Here is a 26,926-nt window from a genome sequence, read left to right on the forward strand (position 1 = left end):
CTCTTTATCCAGATTTCCCTTTTCTTTTAAGGACATCAGTAATATGGACCCTAATGGCCTCATCTTAACGTGACTATAGCTACACCTACAAAGGTCCTTTTTTTTAATCCTCACCCAAGGACATCTTTGCATTTCAGATAGAGCAGGGGGGAGAAAGGGAGGAAGAGACAAAGAAACATCAATGTGAGAGAAACACATCCACTGGTTGCCACCCACACAACCCTAACCGGGGCCGAGGACAGACTGCAATTGCGTGCCCTTAGTGGGAACTGAACCCGGGTCTCTCTGGTCCGCAGGCCGAAGCTCTAACCGCTGAGACAAACCGGCCAGGGCAAATATCCTATTTTTAAGTAAGGTCACATTCATAGGTACTGGTGGTTAGGGGTTCAATATATCTTTTTAGGAGATACATTTCAGTCCATAGCATTGCTTTATTAATATTAGTCTTGTCTAGCTGGTGTGGCTCAGTGGTTGAGCATCGACCCATGCACCAAAAGGTCGCTGTGCCTGGTTGTGGGCCCGATCCCCAGTAGGAGGCATGCAGGTGGCAGCCAGTTGATGTTCTTTCTCATCGATAGTTCTATCTCTCTCTCTCCCTCTCCCTTGCTCTCTCTCTAAAATCAATAAAGGGAAAAAAATAGTATTTATTTTGTCTTTTTAGAGGTTGTGTAGAGTTTATAGTATGTATTTTAACTTATAAAAGGCTACCTTCAAGTAATAATATAGACCTTGTCACATATAGCATAAAACCTTATTACAGTATCTTTTTATGCTCCTCTCCTAGTCTTTATGCTGTTGTCATTGTTGTAGTTTCTGCCTTAGTTATCTTTATAGAAATTTTGTAAAAAATAAAAAGGAATCTATTTTATTTTTACTCACATATTTATAATTTCTGGTGCTCTTCATTTCTTTCTGTATATCCAAATTTCAATTTGGTATTCTTTTCCTTCATTTTGAAGGAATCCTTTTAACATTTCTTGTGGTTCAGGTCTACTGATCATGAATTTTTTCAGCTTTTGTATGTCAGAAGGAAATTTTTATTTCACCTTTGTTTTTGTATTTGAAAGAACTGTTCATGCCCTGGCTGATTTGGCTTAGCGGTTAGAGCATCGGCCTGTGGACCAAAGAGTTGCAGGTTCAATTCCGGTCAAGGGCACATACCTTGGTTGCGGTTCGGTCCCAGGCCCTGGTTGGAGTTATGAGGGAGACAACCAGTCGATAATGTTTCTTTCACTCTCCCTCCCCCCGACCCTACTTAATCTGAAAATGAATGGGAAAATATCCTCCGGTGAAGATTTTTTAAAAAGCCCTGGACGATTTGGCTCAGTGGTTAGATTGTCGGCCTGCGGTCCAGAGAGACCCGGGTTCAGTTCCCACTAAGGCATGTACCTTGGTTGCAGTTTGTCCCCGGCCCTGGTTGGGTTGTGTGGGTGGCCGCCACTCGATGTGTCCCTTTCACGTCGATGTTTCTCTCTCTCTCTCTCCCTCCCACTCTGTCTGAACAGAAAATGGGAAAATGTCGTCGGGCGAGGATTAAAAAAAAAAAAAAGAACTGGTTACTGCCCAGCCTGTGTGGCTCAGTGAACTGAGTGTTGTCCCATGGACTGAGGTATAGCTGAGAGGTGCTGGTTTAATTGCCAGTCAGGGCACATGTCCAGGTTTCGGGCTCAATCCCCTGTGGGGGGCATGCAGGAGGCAGCCAATTGATGTTTCTCTCTCACATCAATGTTTCTATCTGTCTCTCCCTTCTTCTCTCTCTAAAAAAACTCAATAAAAATATATTTTATAAAAAGAAAAAGAAAGAAATGTTCACTGTCAGATATTTAGTTTCTTTTTTTGTTTTCTTTTGTCAAATGACAAAAGAGCTTATAGAACCATAATAATCATTATAATATGGGAGGAGTTTGTCTTCTTTAACCCCCCAACTCCAGAACCCTCTTATTATTTTTACTTCTATCCCCACAAGATTTATGTTGCCTTCATGCAGGCTTCTGTCCATTTAAAGCAATCTTAGCATATTTCTCAGGCTTATTCTCCATATAAACTGCTCCATGCTGTGAAATTCCTTCCCACTTCTCAGACAAAACTTTTTCCTATAATTAGGCAATATTGACAAAATTTAATTTACATTTGTAGTATAAATTACACATAGTTGTTACTACCAAATAAAGGCAAATGAATTGGTTTCTAGGAAAGGCAAAATATAGAGACAGTAAAAATCAATGGTTGCAGGAGGGGAAGGAATGAATAGACAGAGCACAGAGGGTTTTTAGGGCAGTGAAAATATACTATGATACCATAATTACCTGTAATTATACATTTGCCCAAATTCATAGTATGTGCCAAACCAAGAATGAACTCTAATGTGAACTATGGACTTTGGATGGTTATGATGTGTTGATATAGGTTCATCAACTATAACAATTATACCACTCTGGTAGCAGATGTTGATTCATGGGAAAGGTATGCATGTGGGAAGTAAGAGAGTATATGGGAAATCTCTACTTTCCCCCTCAATATAGCTGTGAACCTTACACTACTGTTAAAAAATATATTAGTTAAACTTTTTATTTAAAAAAGTAATTGGTCAACACAAATGACCTTTCTTGCTGAAATCCCTACATTGAGATTATGTATTTTGAAAGGATTAAGGACAACCTGGATATTCTTACTCACTGGTCAACATCTCTTTCCAAAAACCTCTTTGACCCAAACTTATGTAACTAGTAGGATTTCTAATAAACTGAATAAATTTTAAACAGTTTACTTTCAATTAGATAATTTTAGGTCTTAAGGTTACTTTCTAAGAATGGAATTCTTATATTGTAGGGTTTGCTTTTAAAGTAAAAAATGTAGCCCTGGCTGGTTTTGCTCAGTGGTTAGAGCATTGGCTCTCAGACAGTTGAGTCATGGGGTCGATTCTGGTAAAGGGCATGTACCTTGGTTGCGGTTCATCCCCAGCCCTGGATTGGGTCATGCGGAACCCAGCCAGTTGATGTGGCTCTATCACATCGATGTTTCTCTGTCTCTCTCTCTCTCCCTCCCTCCCACTCTGTCTGATGATAAATAGAAAAGTATCCTTGGGTGAGGGATAAAAAATAATAATAAAAAATAAATAAAGTAAAAAATGTATCCAAAGGATTATTTGATTTCTTTCGCTCTATAAACCTTGATGTGATATTTGGATTTACAGGGAACTAACTTCTCAAATATCAGTTGTTCTGGTGGTATTTGTTGGCAAATATCACTACATTTAGCCTATTCATGTTCAACTATCTTTTTCTTTTTCTCTAATTTGCTATAGTTACAAATGAGGGCTAGAGATCGTCAGTTATAGATGTGTTTACCTTTTATTGACCCGTTTTTGTGTGTGTGTGTGTGTTTTTACATTTATCTTCAGGCAGAGTGGGGGAGAGAGAGAGAGAGAGAAACATCAATGTGAGGGAGACACTGGTTGCTACCCACACAACCCCAACTGGGGCCGGGCCAAACCACAACCAAAGTATGTGCCCTTGATTGGAATCGAACCCGGGACTCTTTGGTCGGTGGGCCGACGCTCTAACTGCTGAGCCACACAGGCCAGGGCCTGACCCAGAATCTTTATGTGGATTGTTTTAAGTTCAAATTAGCAATTTCAAATAGAGCAAAGATTGTGGTATAATCATTATTTTTTATGGTAACACAAATAGTATTTAAATCTGAGGGGTTTTTTGTTTTGTTTTTAATCCACATGGGAGGATATTTTTCTTTTCTTTTTTTTTTTTTATCCCCCCCCGAGGACATTTTCCCATATTTTGTTCAGATAGAGTGGGAGGGGGAGAGAGAGAGAGAAACATCAACATGAAAGGGACACATCGAGTGGTTGCCACCGGCACAACTCAACCTGGGCCGAGGTCAAGCTGCAACCGAAGTACATGCTCTTAGCAGGAACCGAACCCGGGTCTCTCTGGACCGCAGGCTGACGCTCTAACCGCTGAACCAAACAGGCCAGGGCGGAGGATATTTTTCTATTTATCTTCAGATAGAGTGGTGGGAGGGGGAACATTGATGAGAGAGGGATACATCAACAGGTTGCCTCTCACACGACCCTGACCAGGGCTGGGGATGAACCGCAATCGAGGTACGTGCTCTTGACTGGAATTGAACCTGCAACTCATTGGTCCACGGGCCTACGCTCTAACCGTGGAGCCAAACTGGCTAGGGCTAAATCTGAGTTTTCATAGAGGGATGAGAAAAAGACTGACCAAACCTATCAACTTTAGAGTGCAAATATGTTGAATGATTATTTTTTAGTATACCTGAATTGAAGCAATAGTTAATAGTCATAAACTGAGTTTTTTAAAATGTCTACTTTTATAAATTTTTTTTAGTACAACACCTCAGGTATTGAGCCCCACTATCACATCTCCCCCAAATGCACTGCCTCGAAGAAGTTCACGACTTTTTACTAGTGATAGCTCTACAACCAAGGTAAATGCTTTCCCCTCTATAATTTCTGTTCATTGATAGCTCAATCTCTAATAAATAAATTAGGTGACTATTTAAATTTTTTAATATGTTTTTTGGGGGGGCATCTATAATATTTGTAAATTTTCTTGGTCCTTTAATATTTTATAACATTGTTGAAATAACAAAATGGTAGTGGAGTACACATCAGTGGTTTTTAGGAGTAAGGACTGAGGGAGGTGTGACTATTAAAGCATAGCCCAAGGGAATTCCTTTGTGTTTGGTAGAACAGTTCTGTTTGTGTCTTTTTTTTTGTGGCAGTTGATTATACAAATCCATACATGTAGTAAATTCATAGAACTATGCACACCAAAAAAGGTGCATGTAAAAAACTGATGAAATTCAAATAAGATCTGTAGTTTAGTTGATAGTGTTATACCAACTCCAGTTTCCTGGATTTGATGATGTACTATGGTTATGTCAGATGTTATCATTGGTGAAAATTTGGGGAAGAGTAAATGGAAATTTCTGTTTTCTTTGCACATTTCTTTACACAACTTGGAGGATCTCATTATGCCTTCAGTAAATTTTCCTGGTCCACTGACAGATATTATGGGCAGTCTTTAACCTCGACATAGGCAGATCAACAGTTTTATGACATTAATTATGCTCTGAGATAACTAAGTAGTGTTACATCTACTTATTTTCTTATTTTTAAATAATAAATGAAAACTATACTTTTAGAAAAGAGCGACATTTAATGCTAATTTACCTTGAACACTAGTTAATACAAATGATTTACATTATCATTTAAAATTAAATGACTTTGAAGACTTTGTCTTTATAAAATTTCTTCTAAGAAATTTACATCAATCAGGATTGTACAAAAGATTGTACACTTACTTATATCTAATATTTAGAAAGGGTTGGGAGAATGTCTAAAATACATGAGTGTAACAAGTGTGGGGCTTCTCTCCTTTTTACAGGAGAATAGCAAAAAACTAAAAATGAAGTTTCCACCTAAAATCCCAAACAGAAAAACAAAAAGTAAAACTAATAAAGGAGGAATAACTCAACCTAACATAAATGATAGCCTGGAAATTACAAAATTGGACTCTTCCATCATTTCAGAAGGGAAAATCTCCACAATCACACCTCAGATCCAGGCATTTAATCTACAGAAGGCAGCAGCAGGTCTGTTTTAAATGCAAAATAATCTTCTTTGTATTTTATTTTACTCACTTATTTTTAAGTAAGTTTCTTTATGTTCGTTAAATGTCTTTCATATTTTCTAAGTAGATATTGGAATTTTTACTGAATTATTTTATAATTAGCCTTTCTAGAAAATCAAATTGTTTTATTGTCTTTTCTCCTTTGTTTACTACATTGTTTTCTCCTAGAAGGTTTGATGAGCCTTCTTCGTGAAATGGGGAAAGGTTATTTAGCTTTGTGTTCATACAACTGCAAAGAAGCTATAAATATCTTGAGCCACCTACCTTCTCATCACTACAATACTGGTTGGGTACTGTGCCAAATTGGAAGGGCCTATTTTGAACTTTCAGAGTACATGCAAGTAAGTATAGAAGACAGTTATATATGCCTTTCTATCCATAATTGAAATTTAATTAATACCTATGCTTGGCAAAGCTAGATCTAAAAGGTCAATATTTATTATGTAATGTCTATATTTATTTTCTTAGTATTTATAATTTATAAATACAGTTCTTGTGTTAAGGGGTGAGTGATTTAAATTCTTTAGGGTTACTTGAAATAGATTTGTAGAAAACCCAAATCATTCACACATTATTTTTTTTAATCCTCACCCAAGGATATGTTTATTGACTTAAGAGAGAGAGAGAGAAGCATGGATTGCTTGCTTCCCGTATGGTCCCTGACCGGGCCCTGAACAAACAACCTTGGTATACGCCGTGACCAGGAATTGGACCTGCAGCCTTTAGGTGTAGGAGACAATGCTCCTACCAACCAGGGCCTATATAGTCTTATGTGGAACTTTTATACTCTACTCAGTTGGATCTGAAAATATATTTATCATGTAATAGATTTTTTTGTAGCTTATTTATTTCTACTATAATCAGAGTTCTTATTGAGATGAACACTTGGCATTTAATACATTTTAAAAACTTGAGGGATGCTATGAAGAAAATTGTATGTAATTGAAGACACGGTGTCCTTATCACAAGGCTTTTATCCTTTTAATTGTAATTATAAATTAAACTTAAAGAAAAAAACTTAAGAAACCATTATATTAATACAATGTCTCTAATATAAATTGTTTAAGATAAACAATGTTACTTTTTCGCCTTATTTACTTTCAGTTGATTTTTCAGTATATATTTGAGTTCATGTTATGTCCTGGACTCTCTTCTAGACTGTAGTACAGGTAGACAGATTTACTTGCCTTCATAGAGCTTATATTCTAATTCTAATAAAAGAGACAGATTGTAAGCCAATAAATGTATAAGACAGAGACAATAAGTCATATGAAGAACAAAATGAAGCATGGTAAGGAAATTGGAAGACAGTAAAGTATGATGCTATTTTTTTTTTAAGTGTGCTCAGAGAAGGAAGTTTACTCCTCCCTTAATGAGCTGTATAAAGATCTAGGGGTGGAATGTTCTTCCAGATAGAGAATAAATGAAGAAGATGCATGTTCACGTAATTTTGTGACGTAAAGAGAAAAAAAACTGTAGATAGCCTTATTTCATTGCTAGAAAACCCATTTTGGATTATGGTCCTTTACTGGTACACAGGCAAAATCTGTGTTTGGCAAGCCCCTTTCAAAATTATTTCTAATTTCTTGTTTCACAGGTACTTTAAAATACATGAATTTTGTTGTTTCCCCTAATTATAGAGCAGATAATAGACCCAGATATTTAGCTGAAGAAAGCCTCTGTTTCACTTAATTTTATGATTTAAAAAAAAAATTGAACTGGAGAAACTAATTCCACATGATAATAGAACATTTGGAAGACAAATATTTTGAACATTACAACAGTTGGTTGCATTATTTCAAAAGTTACCATAATACACTAATAACTGTAAGAAAACACCTGTAAAAATAAATGGGCACTCTAAATATAAAAATTTTACATGTGAATTATTAGTTACTAAATATGTATTCAAACTATATTTAGAGTGTTGAATCAACACCCATCACTCTTATATTCACTCAAAATGATTTGGATTCTTTTGGGAGCTGAAAGAAATTTCTTAAAGAACAAAAGAGCTTTATAGAGATGTTGGTTTGCTACAGCTTTTATTACAGGCAAAACGTTGGAAATAGTTTAGATGAACAACATCTAAACTGTGGTATACCTATACAATAAACATTGTGCAGCTAGAAAAATATAAAGAGTTTGTAGTAGCATGGGAAAATACGTATATTAATTATATTATACAGAGTGTGATAGGTAGGAAAAAAAAGAAAAACATTTTTTCTTGTCTATGCCACAATTGTTTTCAGAAGTAATAGTAGATTCTGAAAAATTTGAAAATGAACATTTCCAAACCCTGTATTTGACTGGTGGTTAGGTCTGTCTGCTTGTAACCAATGCCTGTTTGAAAAACGTATCTGTATAACTTTTATTTTTAATCCTTTCCTGAGGATATTTTTTTCATTGATTTATTTTTATTTTTATTTTTTTTATTTTTATAGAGTGGAAGGAGAAGGGGGTGGAGAGAGAGAGAAACATTGATGTGGGAGAGACACATTGATTGGTTGCCTCCCACACAGCTCCTAACCAAGGCCGGGATTGAACCTGCCCTTGATTGGGAACCGAATCCTCAACCTTCCGGTGCATGGGCTCTGTATGAATTTTAAGGAATTTCAGGGAAGTTACAAGTTATTTAGCTATCCTACATAGTATATGTCCATTTTTTAGAATTAAGTTCCTGGTTTTATACTTACTATTTTCTTATTCTGTCATCTTCTTTTCATTTATTTATTTATTTTTTATCCTCACCCAAGGACATTTTTTCCATTTTTTTGTTCAGATAGAGTGGGAGGGAGAGAGAGAGAAACATCGACGTGAAAGGGACACTTCGAGTGGTTGCCACCCACACGACCCAACCAGGGCCGGGGACAAACTGCAACTGAGGTACGTGCCCTTAGCGGGAACCGAATCCGGGTCTCTCTGGACCACAGGCCAACACTCTAACCATTGAGTCAAACCGGCCAGTGCTGTCATCTTCATTTCATTAAGAACAGACCAGATATTCCTTAATTCTAAACTAAACTTGACGTTCAGAATTTTGAACTTACTGAATTGATAAATGAGGGAACTAATTGGTTTTATATAACCCAATATCTCAAACTTCATGGGGGAGAGAAGCATAGCTCTGGGAGCTATGAGCGTGGTGAGGAAATAATTTGATCTGATAGGTTTTGTGTTACAGAAGTCATTCTTCTCTCGCCTTTCCTAAAGCAATTATTCTGTAAAGCTATTATTGAAAATTTGAAATGTGATTTTATAGAATAAAATAATTGACTTGTCCTTTTTAAACTTAACTTTGAATAGATCTTTTGTGTATGTGTATGAACTTAAATTTTTTTCAGAATCATGTTTCTACTATGACTTATATATGAAAACTAAGTATGATTTTGATTACGTCAACATTTGACTTTCCATGAAAGGTTGTTCAATTTGGCCTTGTGTTATTACTAACTCATATACACATCATGAAACAAGGCAGCATTTAAGTCCTATGAGAAGAGTGCCCAGCACTCTCTCTCTATATATGTAAATTGTGTCAATTTGTTTTCCCCTCACTAGTTTTTGTATTTCAGGCTGAAAGAATATTCTCAGAGGTTAGAAGAATTGAAAATTACAGAGTTGAAGGCATGGAGATATACTCTACAACACTTTGGCATCTTCAAAAGGATGTTGCTCTTTCAGTTCTTTCAAAAGACTTAACAGACATGGATAAAAATTCACCAGAGGTATGTTAACTGAAACACTTTGCTTATGTAGCTATTTTTTTTTTATTACCCTTAACAAATTGAGATGAACCAAATAATTCAAATGCCATTTAATATCATCCACACCCTTCTCTATAGGCAGGACTCAGAAAAGAAGAGAGTCCTAAAGTAGATGGTGCAGATTCCCAAATAGAAAAGTCACAAAGTAGGTATTTCATTCAGGATTAATAGAGATTGGCTATGTTAAAATGATATAGAATAGAGTTCATTAAGCAGAAATTACATAGATTGAAAAATTGCTCATTTTAAATTGAAATAAAATAGTAAAGTTAATTGTCATTTTAAGACATAGGCACAATTCACCCTGGCTGGTTTGGCTCAGCGGTTAGAATGTCAGCCTGCGGTCCAGAGAGACGCGGGTTCAGTTCCCACTAACAGCATGTACCTCGGTTGCAGTTTGTCCCCGGCCCTGGTCGGGTCGTGAGGGTGGTAGCCACTTGATGTGTCCCTTTCACGTTGATGTTTCTCTCTCTCTCTCTCTTCCTCTCTGTCCTTCCCACTCTATCTGAACAAAAAATGGAAAAATGTCCTCAGGTGAGGGTTAAAAAAAAAAAAAAGACATAAGCACAATTCATTTATATGCTGCAATCCTGTAAGAATTGTATTTCAGTCCAGCCAGTGTTGCTCAGTGGATTGAGCATCATCCCATGGACTGAGAGGTCCTGGTTCCATTTTCAGTCCGGGCACATGCCCAGGTTTTGGGCTTGATCCCCAGTAGGGGGCGTGTAGGAGGCTGTAGATCAATGTATCTCTCATATTCATGGTTCTATCTCTCTCTCCCTAAAAAGTTTTTTAGAAACATATTTTTTTAAAAAAGAGACCTGGCCTGTTTGGCTTAGCAATTAGAGCATTGGCCCACAGACCAATGAGTTGCAGGTTCGATTCTGGTCAGGGGCACATACCTCGGTTTCGGTTCATCCCTGGCCCTGGTCAGGGTCATGCAGGAGGCAGCCAATGTGCCCTCTCACATCGATGTTTCTCTGTCTCCTTCCCTCCCTCCCTCCCTCTCTTCCTCTCCCACTCTGTCTGATGATAAATAGAAAAATATACTCAGGTGAGGATTAAAAAAAAAAGAATTACATTTCAGTGCATCTCAAGAATATTTAGTGGTAATTTTATAACATATTTAAAAGTCACCCCCGGATGGTTTGGCTCAGCGGTTGAAGCGCTGACCTGTGGACCAGAGAGTCCCGGGTTTGGTTTCCACTAGGGGCACGTACCAAAAGTGAATGAATGAATAAAATAAAAGTCAGTTCCTATTATACTTGGGAGTTATGTTCTGTAGTCTCCGATGAATTAGCATATACTGAATCATGGCTCCTTGGAGAAATAAACACAACACACACACACATCCTCATTATAGATTATCATCTTTTATCCTAAAAACAACTTGGCCTGGTACATTCTATTTATTTTACAAAAAAGAAAATGAGCTGCAGAAGGGTTAAGGTGTCTTCCTGAGGCCACCATACAAGCAGGTGCCAGAGATGGGATTCAAACTGTCCATCTGGCCCCAGAACCCAAGCACTCCATGCACTGGCCCCCTACAGTGTCTATCTTTTGGTCACTGACCTGCTAAAACAAGAAGGCCATTCTTTTTTTAAAAATCCTCACCTGAGGATATTTTTCCATTGACTTTCAGATAGAGTGGGAGGGGGGAAGGGAGAGAGACATAGATTGGTTGACTTAGGCATCAAACTTACAACCAAGGTGCCCTTGACTAGGAATGAAACCCAAGACTCCTGGGTGCAGGCAGATGCTCTAATTACTGAGCCACACCGTCCAGGGCATGAATTGTCCTTTTTTTAACTCAACTGATAATATTGAGGCAACCCATATTTTGGGTCCACTAAAGCACTGCAAGTATTGATTTGGGTTTTATTTTTATTTATTCTTACCCGAAGATATTTTTCCATTTTTTGTTCAGATAGAGTGGGAGGGAGAGAGAAGAAGAGACAGAGAGAGAGAAACATCAACGTGAAAGGGACACATCGAGTGGTTGCCGCCCGCATGACCCAACCAGGGCTGGGGACAAACTGCAACTGAAGTACGTGCCCTTAGCGGGAACCGAACCCAGGTCTCTCTGGACCGCAGGCTGACACTCTAACTGCTGAGCAAAACTGGTCAGGGCTAATTTGGGTTTTAAAATAAATTTTAGGAAGTAGGCAGTTTTGCAGATATGGAATCTGTGAATAATAAAGATTGACTATATCTATTAAAACTGTTCAGTTTTGCTCTGGCTGGTTTTGCTCAGTGGTTAGAGCATTGTCCCACAAACCAGAGAGTCATGGCTTTGATTCTGGTCAAGGGCACATACCTTAGTTCAGTCCCAGGCTCTGGTTGGGTTCTCGTGGTAGGCAACCAGTCCATGTTTCTCTCTCTCTCTCTCTCTTTCTCTCTCTCTCTCCCTCCCTCCCTCCCTCCCTCCCTCTCATTCTATCAAATGGGAAAATATCCTTGGGTGAGGATTAAAAAACAAAACAAAACAAAAAAAACTGTTCAGATTTTCTCTTTCTGTTTTAATTTTAGCCATAGATTTGTTGTTAGGAAAAAAATAAAACAAAAATTTAATTGTGCATTTGTTTTTTGTTTCCATTTTTTTAAGGCCTGGTGTGCTGCAGGGAACTGTTTCAGTTTGCAACGGGAACATGATATTGCAATTAAATTCTTCCAGAGAGCTATCCAGGTTGATCCAAATTATGCTTATGCCTATACTCTGTTAGGGCACGAGTTTGTCTTAACTGAAGAATTAGACAAAGCATTAGCTTGTTTTCGAAATGCTATCAGAGTCAATCCTAGACATTATAATGCATGGTAAGTGCTATTGCTGTGCAAAGACAGTGTCTTATTGATGGGGCCGATACTTAGTAATATTTCTTGTTAAATATCTCTTTATTGTCATGAATTTGATTACTAATACTTAAGATTGGTACATACTAGTTGATAACATCCAACCAAAATGTTTTTTATGTGAGGTTTATACCGTTAACAAACTCTTCAATTAACTAATGATAATAGAATACTAGATCATAGAATACCAGATCCTTATACTCAACAGTTTCAACCTTTTCTCCTACCAGACTTTTGCAAATAATTGGTTTTATAACTTTGATTTCTTTCTCTTAGAACACTAAAATGGTGATTATGATGGAAAGTGGAGAGAAGTAGTATGATTCACCATTGGATAATAGAATATAAACATTGAAAACCATCTACTAGTTGTTCTTTGACACTGTTCTAGTTTATAAGTACTGATTCTAGTTAATTAAGTTTATTAAGAACTCAGGTTTTACTTTTTGTACTTGTGCACAAGTAGACAGATAAGAAGGTACAACCTGGCTCATATTGTCATCAACTGAAGAAGACATGGGAAAGTTTGTTCTTATTCTGCCTCAACACTATATTTACTGCTGATGTTTTACTATATTTTTCTTGACTGGCTTAATAGTTAAAATATAAAGAGGTGTTATTTTGCCCTGGCCTATGTGGCTCAGTTGCTTGAGCATCATCCCATGCACCGGGAGGTCACTGATAGATGCCCAGGTTTCAGGCTCAATCCCCAGTAGGGGGTGTGCAAGAGGCGGTCAATCTGTGTTTTTCTCTCCCTTTCCCTTTCTCTCTCACCTTAAAATCATTAAAAACATTTTTTTTAAGTATTATTTTGGTATTTTGGGTAGTTTTTATGTCAGACTTTGTTTTTTTTGTTTTTGTTTTATCTTTTGAGTTAATCATTAAAGCAGTTGAATTTTATTCTGTTTCTCACTAAATCTGAGGCACTAGATTCCTAAAATAGTTTTTTTTCTTTTTTTTTTATTCTCTTCCCTCCCCCCACACTCCCTCTTCGGAGGGTTGTCACTCTGTACTCTACTTCCATGTCTCTGGGTCTACCCTATTCCTCAGACTGTTATGATCATTATATTACACAAGTAAGATCATGTGGTATTTGTCTTGTTCTGCTTGGCTTGTTTCGCTTAGAATAATACTTTCCAGGTTCCTCCACGTCGTCTCAAAGGATAAGAGATCTTTCTTTCTTACAGTTGCATAGTGCTCCATTTTGTATATGTACCATAACCACAGCTTTTTTATCCATTCGTCTACTGATGGACACTTGGGCTGTTTCCAGATCTTAGCTATTGTAAATAGTGCTGCTATGAACATGGGGGTACATATATTCTTTCTGATTGGTGTTTCAGACTTCTTAGGGTATATTCCTAGAAGTGGGGTCACTGAGTCAAATGGTAATTTAATTTTTAATGTTTTGAGTTAACACCATAGTGTTTTCCATAATGGCTACACCAGTCTGCATTCCCACCAGCAGTGTACTAGAGGCCCCTTTTCTCCACACTTTTGCCAACACTTGTTTGATGATTTGTTGATGGCAGCCATTCTGACAGGTGTGAGGTGATACCTCATTGTTGTTTTAATTTGCATCTCTCTGATGATTAGTGATGTTGAGCATTTCTTCATATGTCTATTGGCCATTTGTATGCCCTGTTTGGAGAGGTGTCTATCCAACTCCTTTGCTCATTTTTTAATTGGGTTCTTTGTCTTCCTTTTGTTGAGTTGTATGAGCACTCTATATATTTTGGAAATTAAACCCTTATCTGATGTATCATTGGCAATGATGCTCTCCCGTACAGTGGGTTGCCTTTCCATTGTGATGGTTATTTCTTTTGCTGTGCAGAAGCTTCTTAGTTTGATGTAGTCCCATGTGTTCATTTTTTCCTTTGTTTCTTTTGCCTTAGGTGATCTATCAGTGAAAATTCTGCTGTGTATGATGTCCGAAATTTTGTTGCCTACATTTTCTTCTAGGATTTTTATGGATTCACGGATCACATTTAAGTCTTTTATCCATTTTGAGGTTATTTTAGTGTATGGTGTAAGGTGATGGTCTAGTTTCATTTTTTTGCATGTAGCTGTCCAATTTTCCCAGCACCATTTATTAAAGAGGCTATCTTTACCCCATTGTATGCTCTTGCCTCCTTTGTCAAATATTAATTGTGCATAATGTCTTGGGTCCATTTCTGAGTTCTCTGTTCTGTTCCACTGGTCTGTATGCCTGTTCTTGTGCCAGTACCAGGCTGTTTTGATTACAGTAGCTCTGTAGTATAACCTGATATCCGGTATTGTGATCCCACCTACTTTGTCCTTCTTTTTCAAGATTGCTGTGGCTATTCGGGGTCTTTTTTGGTTCCATATGAACTTTTGAAGTATATGTTCTAGTTTTGTGAAATATGTCGTTGGTATTTTGATGGAGATTGCATTGAATCTATAGATTGCTTCGGGTAATATGGACATTTTAAGATGTTAATTCTTCCAATCCATGAACAAGGTGTGTGCTTCCACATTTTTATATCTTCCTCTATTTCTTTTTCCAATGTCCTGTAGTTTTCTGCAAATAGGTCCTTACTTCTTCTTTTTTTTTTTTTTTAATCCTCACCCGAGGATATTTTTCCATTTTTTTGTACAGATAGAGTGGGAGGGAGAGAGAGGAAGGGAGAGAGAGAGAGAAACATCGACGTGAAGGGACACATCGAGTGGCTGCCACCCGCACGACCAACCAGGGCCGGGGACAAACTGCAACCAAAGTATGTGCCCTTAGCAGGAACCGAACCCGGGTCTCTCCGGACCGCAGGCCGACGCTCTTACCGCTGAGCCAAACTGGCCAGGGCAGGTCCTTACTTCTTTGGTTAAGTTTATTCCTAGGTATCTTAATTTTTTTTGCCATGATGGTAAATGGGATTGTTTTTTCAGTTTCTCTTTCTGAAAATTCATCATTGGTATATAAGAATGCCGTTGATTTCTTGATGTTAATTTTGTATCCTGCTACTTTGCCAAATTCATTTATTAAGTCTAGTAGATTTTTGATGGAGTCTTTAGGGTTTTCTATGTATAATATCATGTCATCTGCAAATAATGACAGTTTCACTTCCTCCTTTGCAATTTGGATCCCTTTTATTTTTTCTGATTGCTGTGGCTAAGACTTCCAGTACTATGTTAAATAAGAGTGGTGAGCCCTGGCCAGTTTGGCTCAGAGGTTATTGCATTGGCCTGCGGTCTGGAGAGGTCCGGGTTCGGTTCCCACTAAGGGCACGTACCTCCGTTGCAGTTTGTCCCCGGCCCTGATTGGGTCCTATGGGTGGTGACCACTCGATGTGTCCCTTTCACATCGATGTTTCTCTCTCCCTCCCTCCCTCCCACTTTATCTGAACAAAATATCAAAAAATGTCCTCGAGTGAGGATAAAAAAAAAAGAGTGGTGAAAGTGGGCATCCCTGTCTTCTTCCTGTTCTTAAGGGAAATGCTTTTAGTTTCTGTCCATTGAGTATGATGTTGGCTGTAGGTCTTCGTATATGGCCTTTATTATGTCAAGATATGATCCCTCTATTCCCACATTGCTGAGCGTTTTTATCAGAAATGGATGCTGGATTTTGTCGAATGCTTTTTCAGCATGTATTGATATGATCGTGTGGTTTTTATTCTTCATTTTATTTATGTGGTGTATCACATTTATTGATTTGCAAATATTTTACCAGTCTTGCATTTCTGGGATGACTCCCACTTGGTCATGGTGAATAATTTTTTTGATGTATTGCTGGATTCGATTTGCTAGTATTTTGTTCAGGATTTTGGCGCCTATGTTCATCAGGGATATTGGCCTGTAGTTTTCTTTTTTTGGTAGTGTCTTTTTTTGGTTTTGGAATTAGAATTATGCTGGCCTCATAAAACAAGTTTGGAAGTCTTCCTTCTTCTTGAATTTTTTGAAATAGTTTGAGGAGAATGGGTGTTAGTTCTTTTTTGAATGTTCGATAAAACTCCCCCGTGAAGCCATCCAGGCCTAGGCTTTCATTTGCTGGGAATGTCTTGATTACCTCTTCAGTTTCCTTAGTTGTTATTGGTCTGTTCAAGTTTTCTATCTCTCCCCTGTCCAGTTTTGGGAGACTATGTGTTTCTAGAAATTTGTCCACTTTGCTTAGATTGTCGAATTTGTTGCCATATAATTGTTCATAATAGTTGTTAACGATCTTTTGTATTTCTGTGGTGTCAGTTGTTACTTCTCCTCTTTCATTTCTGATTTTGTGTATTTGGGTTCTCTTCTTTGTTTCTTGATGAGTCTAGCTAAGGGTCCATCAATATTGTTTATCTTTTCGAAAAACCAGGTCTTTGTTTCATTGATCCTTTGATTTGTTTTTTTGGTCTCTATGTCATTTATTTTTGCTCTGATCTTTACTATTTACTTCCTTCTACTTGCTCTGGGTTTTCTTTTTGCTTTCTAGTTCTTTAAGTTGTGAGGTTAGATAGTTTATTAGAAATTTTTCTTGTTTCTTGAGGTAGGCCTGTAGTGCTATGAACTTCCCTCTCAGAACTGCTTTTGCTGCATCCCATACATTTTGTGCTGTTGTGTGTTCATATTCATTGGTTTCCAGGAAGTTTTTAATTTCTTTCTTGATCTCCTCGATAACCCATTCATTGTTTAATAACATGCTATTTAGCCTCCATGTGTTCCAATGTCTTTGCATGTTCTTGTTGCAATTGATTTCTAGTTTCATGCCATTGTGATCTGAGAAGTTGCTTATTATGATTTCAATCTTCTTGAACTTGTAGAGATTTAGTTTGTGTCCTAACATGTGGTCTATCTTTGAGAATATCCCACGTGCACTTGAGAAGAATGTTAATTCTGTAGTTTTGGGGCATAATTCTCTGTAGATATCTATTAAATCCATTTGGCCTAGTGCTTCATTTAGAGTCTCTGTTTCCTTGCTAATTTTTTGTCTAGAGGATCTATCCATTGATGTCAGCAGGGTGTTGAAGTCCCATGCTATGATTGTATTGCTGTCAACTTCTCCTTTGAAGTCCTCCAGAAGATTTTTAATATATTTTGGTGCCCTTATATTGAGTGCATATATGTTTATCAAGGTTATATCTTCCTGTTGGATAGATCCTTTCAATATCATGTAGTGGCCTTCTTTGTCTCTAGTTATGGCCTTCATTTTGAAGTCTATTTCATCAGATATAAGTATTGCTAGCCAAGCTTTTTTTTCCTTTTCATTTGCTTGGAAGATTTTTTTTTCATCCCTTCTCTTCACTTTCAACCTATGTGAGTCTTTTGTTGTCAGGTGGGTCTCTTGTAAACAACATATAGATGAGTCATGCTTTCTTATCCAATCAGCTACTCTGTGTCTTTTTATGGGAGCATTCAATCCATTTACATTTAAGGTGATTACTGATATGTACTTATTTATTGCCATTTTTGTTTAGTGTGGTTATATTTTTCTTCCTATTTCCTCTACTAATTACAGCAGTCCTTTTAACATTTCTTGCAGTGCTTGTTTGGTGCTAATGTATTCCCTTAGCCTTTTTTTTGTCTGGGAAGCTTTTTATTTGACCGTCTATTTTGAATGATAGCCTTGCTGGGTAGAGTAGTCTTGGATTCAGATCTTTGTTTTTCATCACCTTGATTACTTCATGCCATTCCCTTCTGGCCTGTAGTGTTTCTGTTGAGAAGGAGAGCCTTGTGGGGGTTCCTTTGTAGGTAACCTGTTGCTTATCTCTTGCTGCTTGTAGGATTCTCTCTTTGTCTTTAACTTTTGACATTTTAATTACTAATGTGTCTTGGTGTGGGCCTGTTTGGGTTCTTCTTATTTGGGGCTCTCTATGCTTCTTGAACTTGAATGCCTTCTTCCTTCCCAAATTAGGGAAGTTTTCTGTCTCTATTTCTTCAAATATATTCTCTAACCCTTGCTTATTTTCTTCTTCTTCGGGGACTCCTATGATGTGAATATTATTATGTTTCCAGTTGTCCCACAGTTCTCTTAAACTGTCTTCCTGTTTTTTTCCTTTTGTTTTTCTGATTGGTTTATTTTTTTTCTAGCCTTTCTTCTAATTCACTGATCGGGTCCTCAGCTTCCTCTACTCTGCTGTTTAGACCTTCCAATGTGTTCTTTATTTCTGCTATGTCATTCTTCATTTCTTCTTGGTGGTTTTTCATTTCCAATTGGTTGATTTTCAACATTTCTTTGTCTTTACTCATGGTGTTGATGTCCGTACTCATGCTGTTGAACTTCCTCAAGATCATGGCTCTGAATTCTAGCTCTGTTAACTTGCTTAACTGCTCCTCATTTACCTCATCTTCAGTAGAGGTCTCTTGTTCTTTCATTTAGCATTTGTTTCTTTGTTTCACCATTTTGGCTATCACAACGGGCTTTGGAGCCTGCCAAATTTTCCCTGTGGGCATTGGTGTTCTGTTGTTTGTGGCTCCCTCTCCTGGGTTTGGATGAGCGAGGGAGGACCCACGTTAAACACCACTGTCGAGTCTTCCTAAAATAGTTTTTGATTTATGTATATTTTTAATGAATTTTATCTCATTTCTAAGTAGTTAACATTGCTTGTAAAATGGCCTGATGAGTGCTAGCTTCTGCTGTACATTAAACAGTCAGGCCGCCCTGGCCGGTTTGTTTCAGCGGTTGGAGCATCGGCCTGCAGACCAGAGAGTCCCGGGTTCAGTTTCCGCTAGGGGCACGCACCAAAAATTTTTTTAAAAATAAATAAATAAATAAAATAAATAAAAAGCAGCCAGGCCTTGTCAACACTGACTTCTCTTCACATAAATATAAAGTTCTCTGTAATATTTTAAGAATTCAGTTTGTAGCCCGGCTGGTGTGGCTCAGTGGTTGAGAGTCAACCCATACATGAAGAGGTCCTCAGTTTGATTCCAGTTCAGGGCACATGCTCAGGTGGCAGGCCATTCCCCAGTGGGGGCGCACAGGAGGCGATCGAGGTTCTCTCTCGTCGATGTTTCTCTCTCTCTGTCTCCCTCTCCCTTTCTCTCTCAAATCAATAAAGAAAAAAATGTTTTTTAAAAAATTCAGTCTATAATAGGACTTGTTTTCCTAGATGTGTAGTGTCTATTCTGTCTTTCATTCTTAAAAACTTTACTGTGTCAAAAATTATGTTGTAAAAATTATTGTTTCATTTGGGAAAAAGGAATATTCAGAGTGGCAGGCTTTTACTAGGAAGAATTTAAATATTAAGGTATTTAGTTAACTATAAGTATCTAACTAAACATTAAGTAAAGTTATTATTCCAGCTCCAAAGTAAATAGTCTTTCTTTTGTTAGCCCCACCTTCACCATCATTAGTAGAGCGTTTTATACCCTTTCTTCACCTCTGATACCATTATAATGATAAACAAAGCCACTCAAAGCAGATACAGTGTGTGTGTTTTTTCTTATTCATTTAGTGCTTATTTGATCATCATTATCTAGTTATAATCAAGAGAGGTCTCCTTAATGCAAGTCAGTCACACTGTATTCATTTGATGTTTTAAAAATTCAGGAGAAATACCTGTATATCAACCTAATATGCTATTATACAGCCTTTAAAATTTATAATTTTGAAGTCTATAGGAGCATGTTTTTGATATAGTAAGTGAGGAGAGGGGAAGAGGAACATGACACTTTGTGTATTGTAATTACATAAAATAGGTACACATTTGGACAAAGAATATGGAAATAGCATTGTTAGGAGTTTAGGGTTTTGGAATCATAAAGGAAGGATCTGGTTAGAGTGCTTATTAGCTATTAACTTTGGGCAAGTTAATTTAACTTCTCTAAGCCTCAGTTTTCTTATTTGAAAATGTGAATAATAACAGTACAATCTCCTTGGTTTCTCCTAGGATTAAATTAGGTAATTTATGTAAAGAATTTAACAAAGTTGTTAGCACATACATAACCACCACACAGTAAAAAGTAGCTGTTAAATCTTGATTGTAGTAGTGGGTTTAAGGATGTGGTTTCTTTTTTTCCACATTGTCAGTTTTATCTGATGGATTGATTTGACTTACTGTTTTTACATGTAAAAGTGACTTGTCTAAAATGCTTTGATGATTTTTCTACTGGTTTATTAGGTTCCACATATAATTCTTTTATTAGTTGAACAAATTAGCCACCATATCTCTAAAACTATACGTTTATACTTTCAGGTATGGTTTAGGAATGATTTATTACAAGCAAGAAAAATTCAGCCTTGCAGAAATGCATTTCCAGAAAGCACTTGATATTAACCCTCAAAGTTCAGTTTTACTTTGCCACATTGGAGTAGTAAGTAGCTTTGTAAACGTTCTATCTCCCATTTGAAATGTGTTTGTTATTGGCTTCATTGCTAGAATAAGAATTAGGGACTTTTTGTTACCATTGTTATTCTTGAAACAGTATCCTGGGTTCTTTTACAGCCAAAAACACCACCTTTTTTTGGCATAAAGAGAAATAACTGATGTAGCCTCATCTCTTGGGCAAGTCACTTAGTTTCTCTGAGCTTCTATTTTATGAATGACAAATAATACCACCTTGCCTACCTCATAGGGTTCTTATAAGACTCACATGAGATACTTTATTTTTTTTAAAAGTATTTTTCCACATTACTATTTAGCTCCTATATTAAGCAATTAATATTTTAAGGCAAGTGGTTTCCTGTGTTGTAGCCTCTTAAGTGATATAGGTATATTAGTGTTAATTATAATTATTATAAGGCAATGTAGATCACTAATTTTATGTTTAAAATTTTTTTTTTTTATCTTCTCCCGAGGATATTGTTTTTCATTTTTTTTCAGATAGAGTGTGGGAGGGGGAGAGAGAGAGAGAAAGAGAGAAACATCGATGTGAAAGGGACACATCGAGTGACTGCCACCTGCACGACCAACCAGGGCCGGGGACAAACTGCAACCAAGGTACGCGCCCTTAGCGGGAACCGAACCCAGGTCTCTCTGATCCTCAGGTCGACGCTCTAACCACTGGGCAAAACTGGCCAGGGCTTATGTTTAAAAATTTTTATATATCTGATAATAAGTTGTACTTTGATAGGAGGAAGGTATGTTTGCTTATTAAAATCTTATTTATTCGTTTATTTGTAAGCTCAGTAGCTTAAGTTTTTGTTCTTGCTCTCTCTCCTCTTTCTCTCCCCCACCCCTTTATCTTTCTCTCAACAAGTTTGTTTTATGGGAATCAGCATACAATATGGGGAAATGATGTTTTTTTTTAATTTTACTATTCATTTGGGGGGAAGAATTATAGTTCTTTATAATTTTTCTTAAAATTGACATGGTAAATTTTATGGTTAGATACTATGCAAAAAATAGAGAAAGCCCTGGCTGGTTTGCTTAGTGGTTAGAGCATCAGCCCATAGACCAAAAGAGTCACGGGTTCAATTCCAGTCAAGAATGCATGCTTCAGTTGTGGTTCGATCCCAGCCCTCGTTGGGGTTGAGCGGGAGGCAACTGATTGTGTCTCTCTCACATTGATGTTTCTCTCTCTCTCTGTCTCCCTCCCAGTCTGTCTGAAAATAAATGGAAAAATATCCTCGAGTGAGGATTTAAAAAAAAATATATATATATATAGAGAGAGAGAGAGAGAGAACATATGTTGACTTAAAAATTATTTTCATCACTTAAGATGAGGAAATCAAACGAGTATCTCTTGATAATTTTTAGGAAAGTTGGACATTTTTAAAAAATAAGCTTTCTTTTGAAGTTATTGTGGAAGAGATTGTTTTTAACATTTTGAGTGGTTTATTGGAGGACGTTGTCAGATAAGAGAGTATGCTTTTGCCCTGGCCGGTTTGGCTCAGTGGTTAGAGCGTCGGCCTGTGGTCCAGATAGACCCAGGTTCGGTTCCCGCTAAGGGCATGTACCTTGGTTGCAGTTTGTCCCCAGCCCTGGTTGGGTCATGCGGGTGGCAACCACTGAATGTGTCCCTTTCACATCGATATTTCTCTCTCTCTCCCTCCCACTCTATCTGAATAAAAAATGAAGAAATGTCTTCGGCTGAGGATAAAAAAAAAAAAAGAGTGTGCTTTTCTCTGTTAAGGAACCTAGAATTTAGGATTTCAGCCTTGTGGGCAGAGTATTTGGCCACATGTAGTAATAACCTTCTGCAAAGATCATTGCATAGATTAATTTAGCAACCAGATGTTGGCAGTACCAACTTTCACAGTGACATTGGTTAAAGTTCCACAGCCACATCCATCACTTTATTTCTAACATGTAACTCATCCAAGGAGGAACATAGCAGAATATAAGTATATACATATGAATGAATAGTGAGGCTTGGGTCTTTTTTAAAGTTACTTAAAATAAATAATTTATTTTCTGGTATTACATATTAATGGTTTTTGAATATGCAAGACAGAATAATTATTTTTATAATAAATTTCTAAAATAGGTAAAAGTGTAATAGTTCTTAGTGAAACAAGGTTTGTAACGTTTAGAGCCAAATCTAGGGGATTTTTAACACACTTTTAAAAAGCCTGTTACTTAAAGGACCATAATAGACCTTTTGAAATTTGAGTATTATCTAAGCTAAATAGTGCAGATTTTCTTGTGAAGGGAAAACCAAGGTTTTACTTGCCTTTTAGACTTAAAGGTAACCTAATGTCTTTTCTAAAGATAGGATCTTAATTATTATGGATACATAATGGTGAATTGGACACTAGAGGACCTAGGATCTGATCCCAGAGCAAGTTATTTAACATCTTTGGACTTAAGTATTGTTTTCTTTAAAGTGAAGCAGTTTAACTAGAGTAGGAAGAGATTTTAGAGATACTCTGTTAACAGTTTGGTAATCAGTTACTAAATTCACTTAACCTAGTGGACAATCCAGTGAGACCATACAACCTTATCTCTAGTAGTTTTATTATCTTTCTATTGGTTTTGAGTCACATTATTTGGTTCTCACCTTTCTTCAAAAATATTAAAAGGAAACATTAATAGAATCTTTTATTTTTTACAGGTTCAGCATGCACTGAAAAAATCTGAGAAGGCTTTGGATACCCTAAACAAAGCCATTGTTATTGATCCTAAGAACCCTCTATGCAAATTTCACAGAGCCTCAGTTTTATTTGCAAATGAAAAATATAAGGTAAGAGATATATGTCTTAATGGTCTTCAGGTTTGTATTGCTTAGGAAGTTTTGCCCCTTTTTGTAATAAACCAAAAGTTATTTGTACTTTAATTTTTATCTTGTTTATTTCATTTTCCCCATTTTTAAAAGCTATTAATTTCATTGTCTTTGTAATTTCATTCATGAAATATTCATAGGAAGGATGGTTGTGTAGATATTTAGGAATATGTGGTTATTCCCTGTAAAGATTTTGTAGAGAGAAAGGCAGTTTTCCATCAGGAAGTTACCTTAAATATAAGGCCTAGCCCAGCCTGTGTGGTTCAGTGGATTGAGCGGCCTCCCATGGACTGAGAGGTCTGGGTTCAATTCCCAGTCAGGGAACATGCCTAGGTTGCAGGCTTGATCCCCAGTGGGGGGCATGCAGGAGGCAGCTGATCGATGTTTCTTACATTGATGTTTTTGTCTCTCTCTCCGTTCCTCTCTCTAAAAAATCAATAAAACATATTTTTTTTTAAAAAGTAAGATTGGCCCTGGCCAGTTTGGCTCAGCGGTTAGAGTGTCGACCTGCGGTCCGGAGAGACCCGGGTTCGGTTCCCGCTAAGGGCACGTACTTCGGTTGCAGTTTGTCCCCGGCCCTGGTTGGTCGTGCGGGTGGCAGCCACTCGATGTGTCCCTTCACGTCGATGTTTCTCACTTTCTCTCCCTTCCTCTCTCTCCCTCCCACTCTATCTGTACAAAAAATGGAAAAATATCCTCGGGTGAGGATAAAAAAAAAACTAAAAAAGTAAGATTGCCCAGCCAGTGTGGCTCAGTGGTTGAGCATCAACCCACGCACCAAGAGGTCACCAATTTGATTCCCGGTCAGGGCACATCCCAGGTTGTGGGCTTGATCCCCAGTAAGGGTCATGCAGGAGGCAGCCAATCGATGTTTCTCTCTCTCTCTAAAAATCAATAAGGAGCCCTGGCCGGTTTGACTCAGCAGTTAGAGCATCGGTCTGCGGTCCAGAGAGAGCCAGGTTCGGTTCCCACTAAGGGCACGTACCTCGGTTGCAGTTTGTCCCCGGCCCTGGTTGGGTCATGCAGTTGGCAACCACTCAGTATGTCCCTTTCACATTGATCTCTCTCTCTCTCTCTCTCTCTCTCTCTCTCTCTCTCTCTTCCTCCCACTCTATCTGAACAAAAAATAGAAAAATGTCCTCGGGTGAGGATAAAAAAAAAAATCAATAAGGAAAAATATTTTTTAGCAAAATACACGGTGTACCCCCCCAAAAAAATATATACATGCTTAGAATAATTATAAAGGCAGTGTTTATTAAAATACATTTCATTTTGAAAATGTAATAGAATCTGCAATAGTGTATGTATATATTTTGGGGGGACAACCTGTATAAAAGGAATCAAATGTAGAATTTATTCTATGTCATTTATTCAATAATTCTAGTCTTAACTCTGTTTTTCTTTTTGAAGAAGTGAATATCTAGTCCTACTGTTTTTGCCCTTTTTTATTTATTTATTTATTTTTATTTTTTATCCTCACCCGAGGACTTTTTTTTGCATTCATCTTCAGATAGAGCAGGAGGGAGAAAAGGGGGAAAAGAGAGAGAAAAACATCAATGTGAGAGAGACACATCAACTTGTCGCCACCCACATGACCCCAACCAGGGCCGGGGACAAACTGCAACCGAGGTACGTGCCCTTAGCAGGAACCATACCTGAGAATGTCTGGTCTGCAGGCCAATGCTCTAACCGCTAAGCCAAACTGGCCAGGGTGTAGTTTTTATTTTATTTTTATTTTTTTAATCCTCACTCGAGGATACTTTTCCATTTATCTTCAGATAAAGTGGGAGTGAGCAGGGAGAGAGAGAGAGAGAGAGAGAAAGAGAAACATCGAGTGAGAAAGACACATTGACAAGTTGCTCCCGGCACGATCCTTACCAGGGCCGTGGACAATCCTGACCAGGGCCGTGGACGAACCACAACCAAGGTACCTGCCCTTGAACCCGCAACTAATTGAACCCGCAACTAATTGGTCCACAGGCCAACACTCTTAACAGCTGCACAGGCCAACACTCTTAACAGCTGAACCAAACCGGTCAGGGCTTTATTTATTTATTCATTCATTCATTCATTCATTCATTCATTTTTCTTTATTTATTTGAGATAGAGAGGAAGGAAGAGAGAGAGAGAGAAACATTGATGAGAGAGAGCATCGATTGGCCGCCTCCAGCATGCCCCCTACTGGGGATTCGGCCCACAACCTGGACATGTGCCCTGACTGGGAATTGAACCAATGACCTCTTGGTGCATGGGTTGATGTTCAACCACTGAGCCACACTGACCAGACCTTTTTTATTTTTTTAAATATTTTCATTTATTTTATTTTTATTTTATTTTTTTTTCATTTTTATCCTCACCTGAGGACATTTTTGCATTTATCTTCAGATAGAGCAGGAAGGAGAGAGGAAGAGAGCGAGCGAGAGAAACATCGATGTTAAAGGGACACATCGAGTGGCTGCCTCCCAACCAGGGCTGGGGACAAACTGCAACCGAGGTAGATGCCCTTAGCGGGAACCGAACCTGGGCCTCTCTGGTCAGCGGGCCGACGCTCTAACCGTTGAGCCAAACCTGCCAGGGCTGATTTTATTTTTTATTGTATTTTTTAAATTTGTTTCTATTGATTTTTTGTTTTGTTTTTAGGGAAAGAGAGATAGAAATATCTATCTGAGCCCCGCCAGTGTAGCTCAGTGGATTGAGTGTCCTCCAGTGGACTAATGGACTGAGAAGTCCTGGTTCCATTCCTGGTCAGGGCACATGCCAGGGTTGTGGGCTTGATCCCTAGTACGGGGTATGCAGGAGGCAGCCAGTTGATGTATTTCTCTCATCTGTCTCTCTAAAAAATCAATAAAAACGTATTTAAAAAGAAAAAGAAATATTGATGTGAGAAACATTGATTGGATGCTTCTTGCATGCCCCCTACTGAGGATCGAGCCTGCAATTGGGAGATGGAGCCCACAACCTGGGCACGTGCCCTGAATGGGAATTGAAACAGTGACATTTTGGTGCGTAGGATGACGTTCAATTAACTGAGCCACACTAGCTAGGGCTCATTATATAATTTCTTTAAATACAAATTTTATTTCTTCTTTTTCTCCTCAATCTCCCCAAGTCTCTAGCAATGGTCAAAAGATTATTAGACAGCCCTGGCTGGTTTGGCTCAGTGGTTAGAGTGTTGGCCCGAGGACCAAAGGGTCGCAAGTTTGAATCCCAGTCAAGGGCACCTACCTGGGTTGCAGGTTCAACCTTTAGCCCCATTCAGGGTTGTGCAAGAGGCATCCAATTGATGTCTCCCCTCTCCCTCTCCCTCTCCCCCTCTCTCCCCCTCTCCTTCTCCCTCTCCCTTTCTCTCCCTTCTACTCTTTTTTTTTTTTTTATCCCCACTCAAGGATATTTTTCTATTTATCATCAGAGTAAGAGGAAGGGAGAGAGAAAGAGAGAGAGGGAGAGATAGAAACATCAATGTGAGAGAGACACATCGATTGGTTGCCTCTCCCGTGACCCAACCAGGGCCAGGGATGAACTGCAGTCAAGGTA

General features: G+C 38.0%; 1 protein-coding gene across 11 annotated transcripts in view; it reads left to right on the forward strand.

Moving 5' to 3' along the window:
* Positions 1–26,926, forward strand: part of CDC27 (cell division cycle 27) — a 73,958-nt gene that overhangs the window by 42,561 nt on the left and 4,471 nt on the right. For 8 of the 11 annotated variants that reach the window (XM_036268249.1, XM_036268247.1, XM_036268255.1 and 5 more), the window contains 7 exons: positions 4,371–4,470; positions 5,433–5,640; positions 5,847–6,019; positions 9,254–9,406; positions 12,051–12,259; positions 20,425–20,542; positions 23,225–23,353. In XM_036268249.1, coding sequence (XP_036124142.1) covers positions 4,371–4,470; positions 5,433–5,640; positions 5,847–6,019; positions 9,254–9,406; positions 12,051–12,259; positions 20,425–20,542; positions 23,225–23,353 — 1,090 coding nt within the window. The remainder of the gene's footprint in view (positions 1–4,370; positions 4,471–5,432; positions 5,641–5,846; positions 6,020–9,253; positions 9,407–12,050; positions 12,260–20,424; positions 20,543–23,224; positions 23,354–26,926) is intronic. The other 3 variants (XM_036268250.1, XM_036268248.1, XM_036268257.1) reach the window with 1 other exon arrangement.

This window comes from Molossus molossus, unplaced genomic scaffold (assembly GCF_014108415.1).
Source record: "Molossus molossus isolate mMolMol1 unplaced genomic scaffold, mMolMol1.p scaffold_m16_p_19, whole genome shotgun sequence".
In the NCBI taxonomy this organism is placed as follows: Eukaryota; Metazoa; Chordata; class Mammalia; order Chiroptera; family Molossidae; genus Molossus; species Molossus molossus.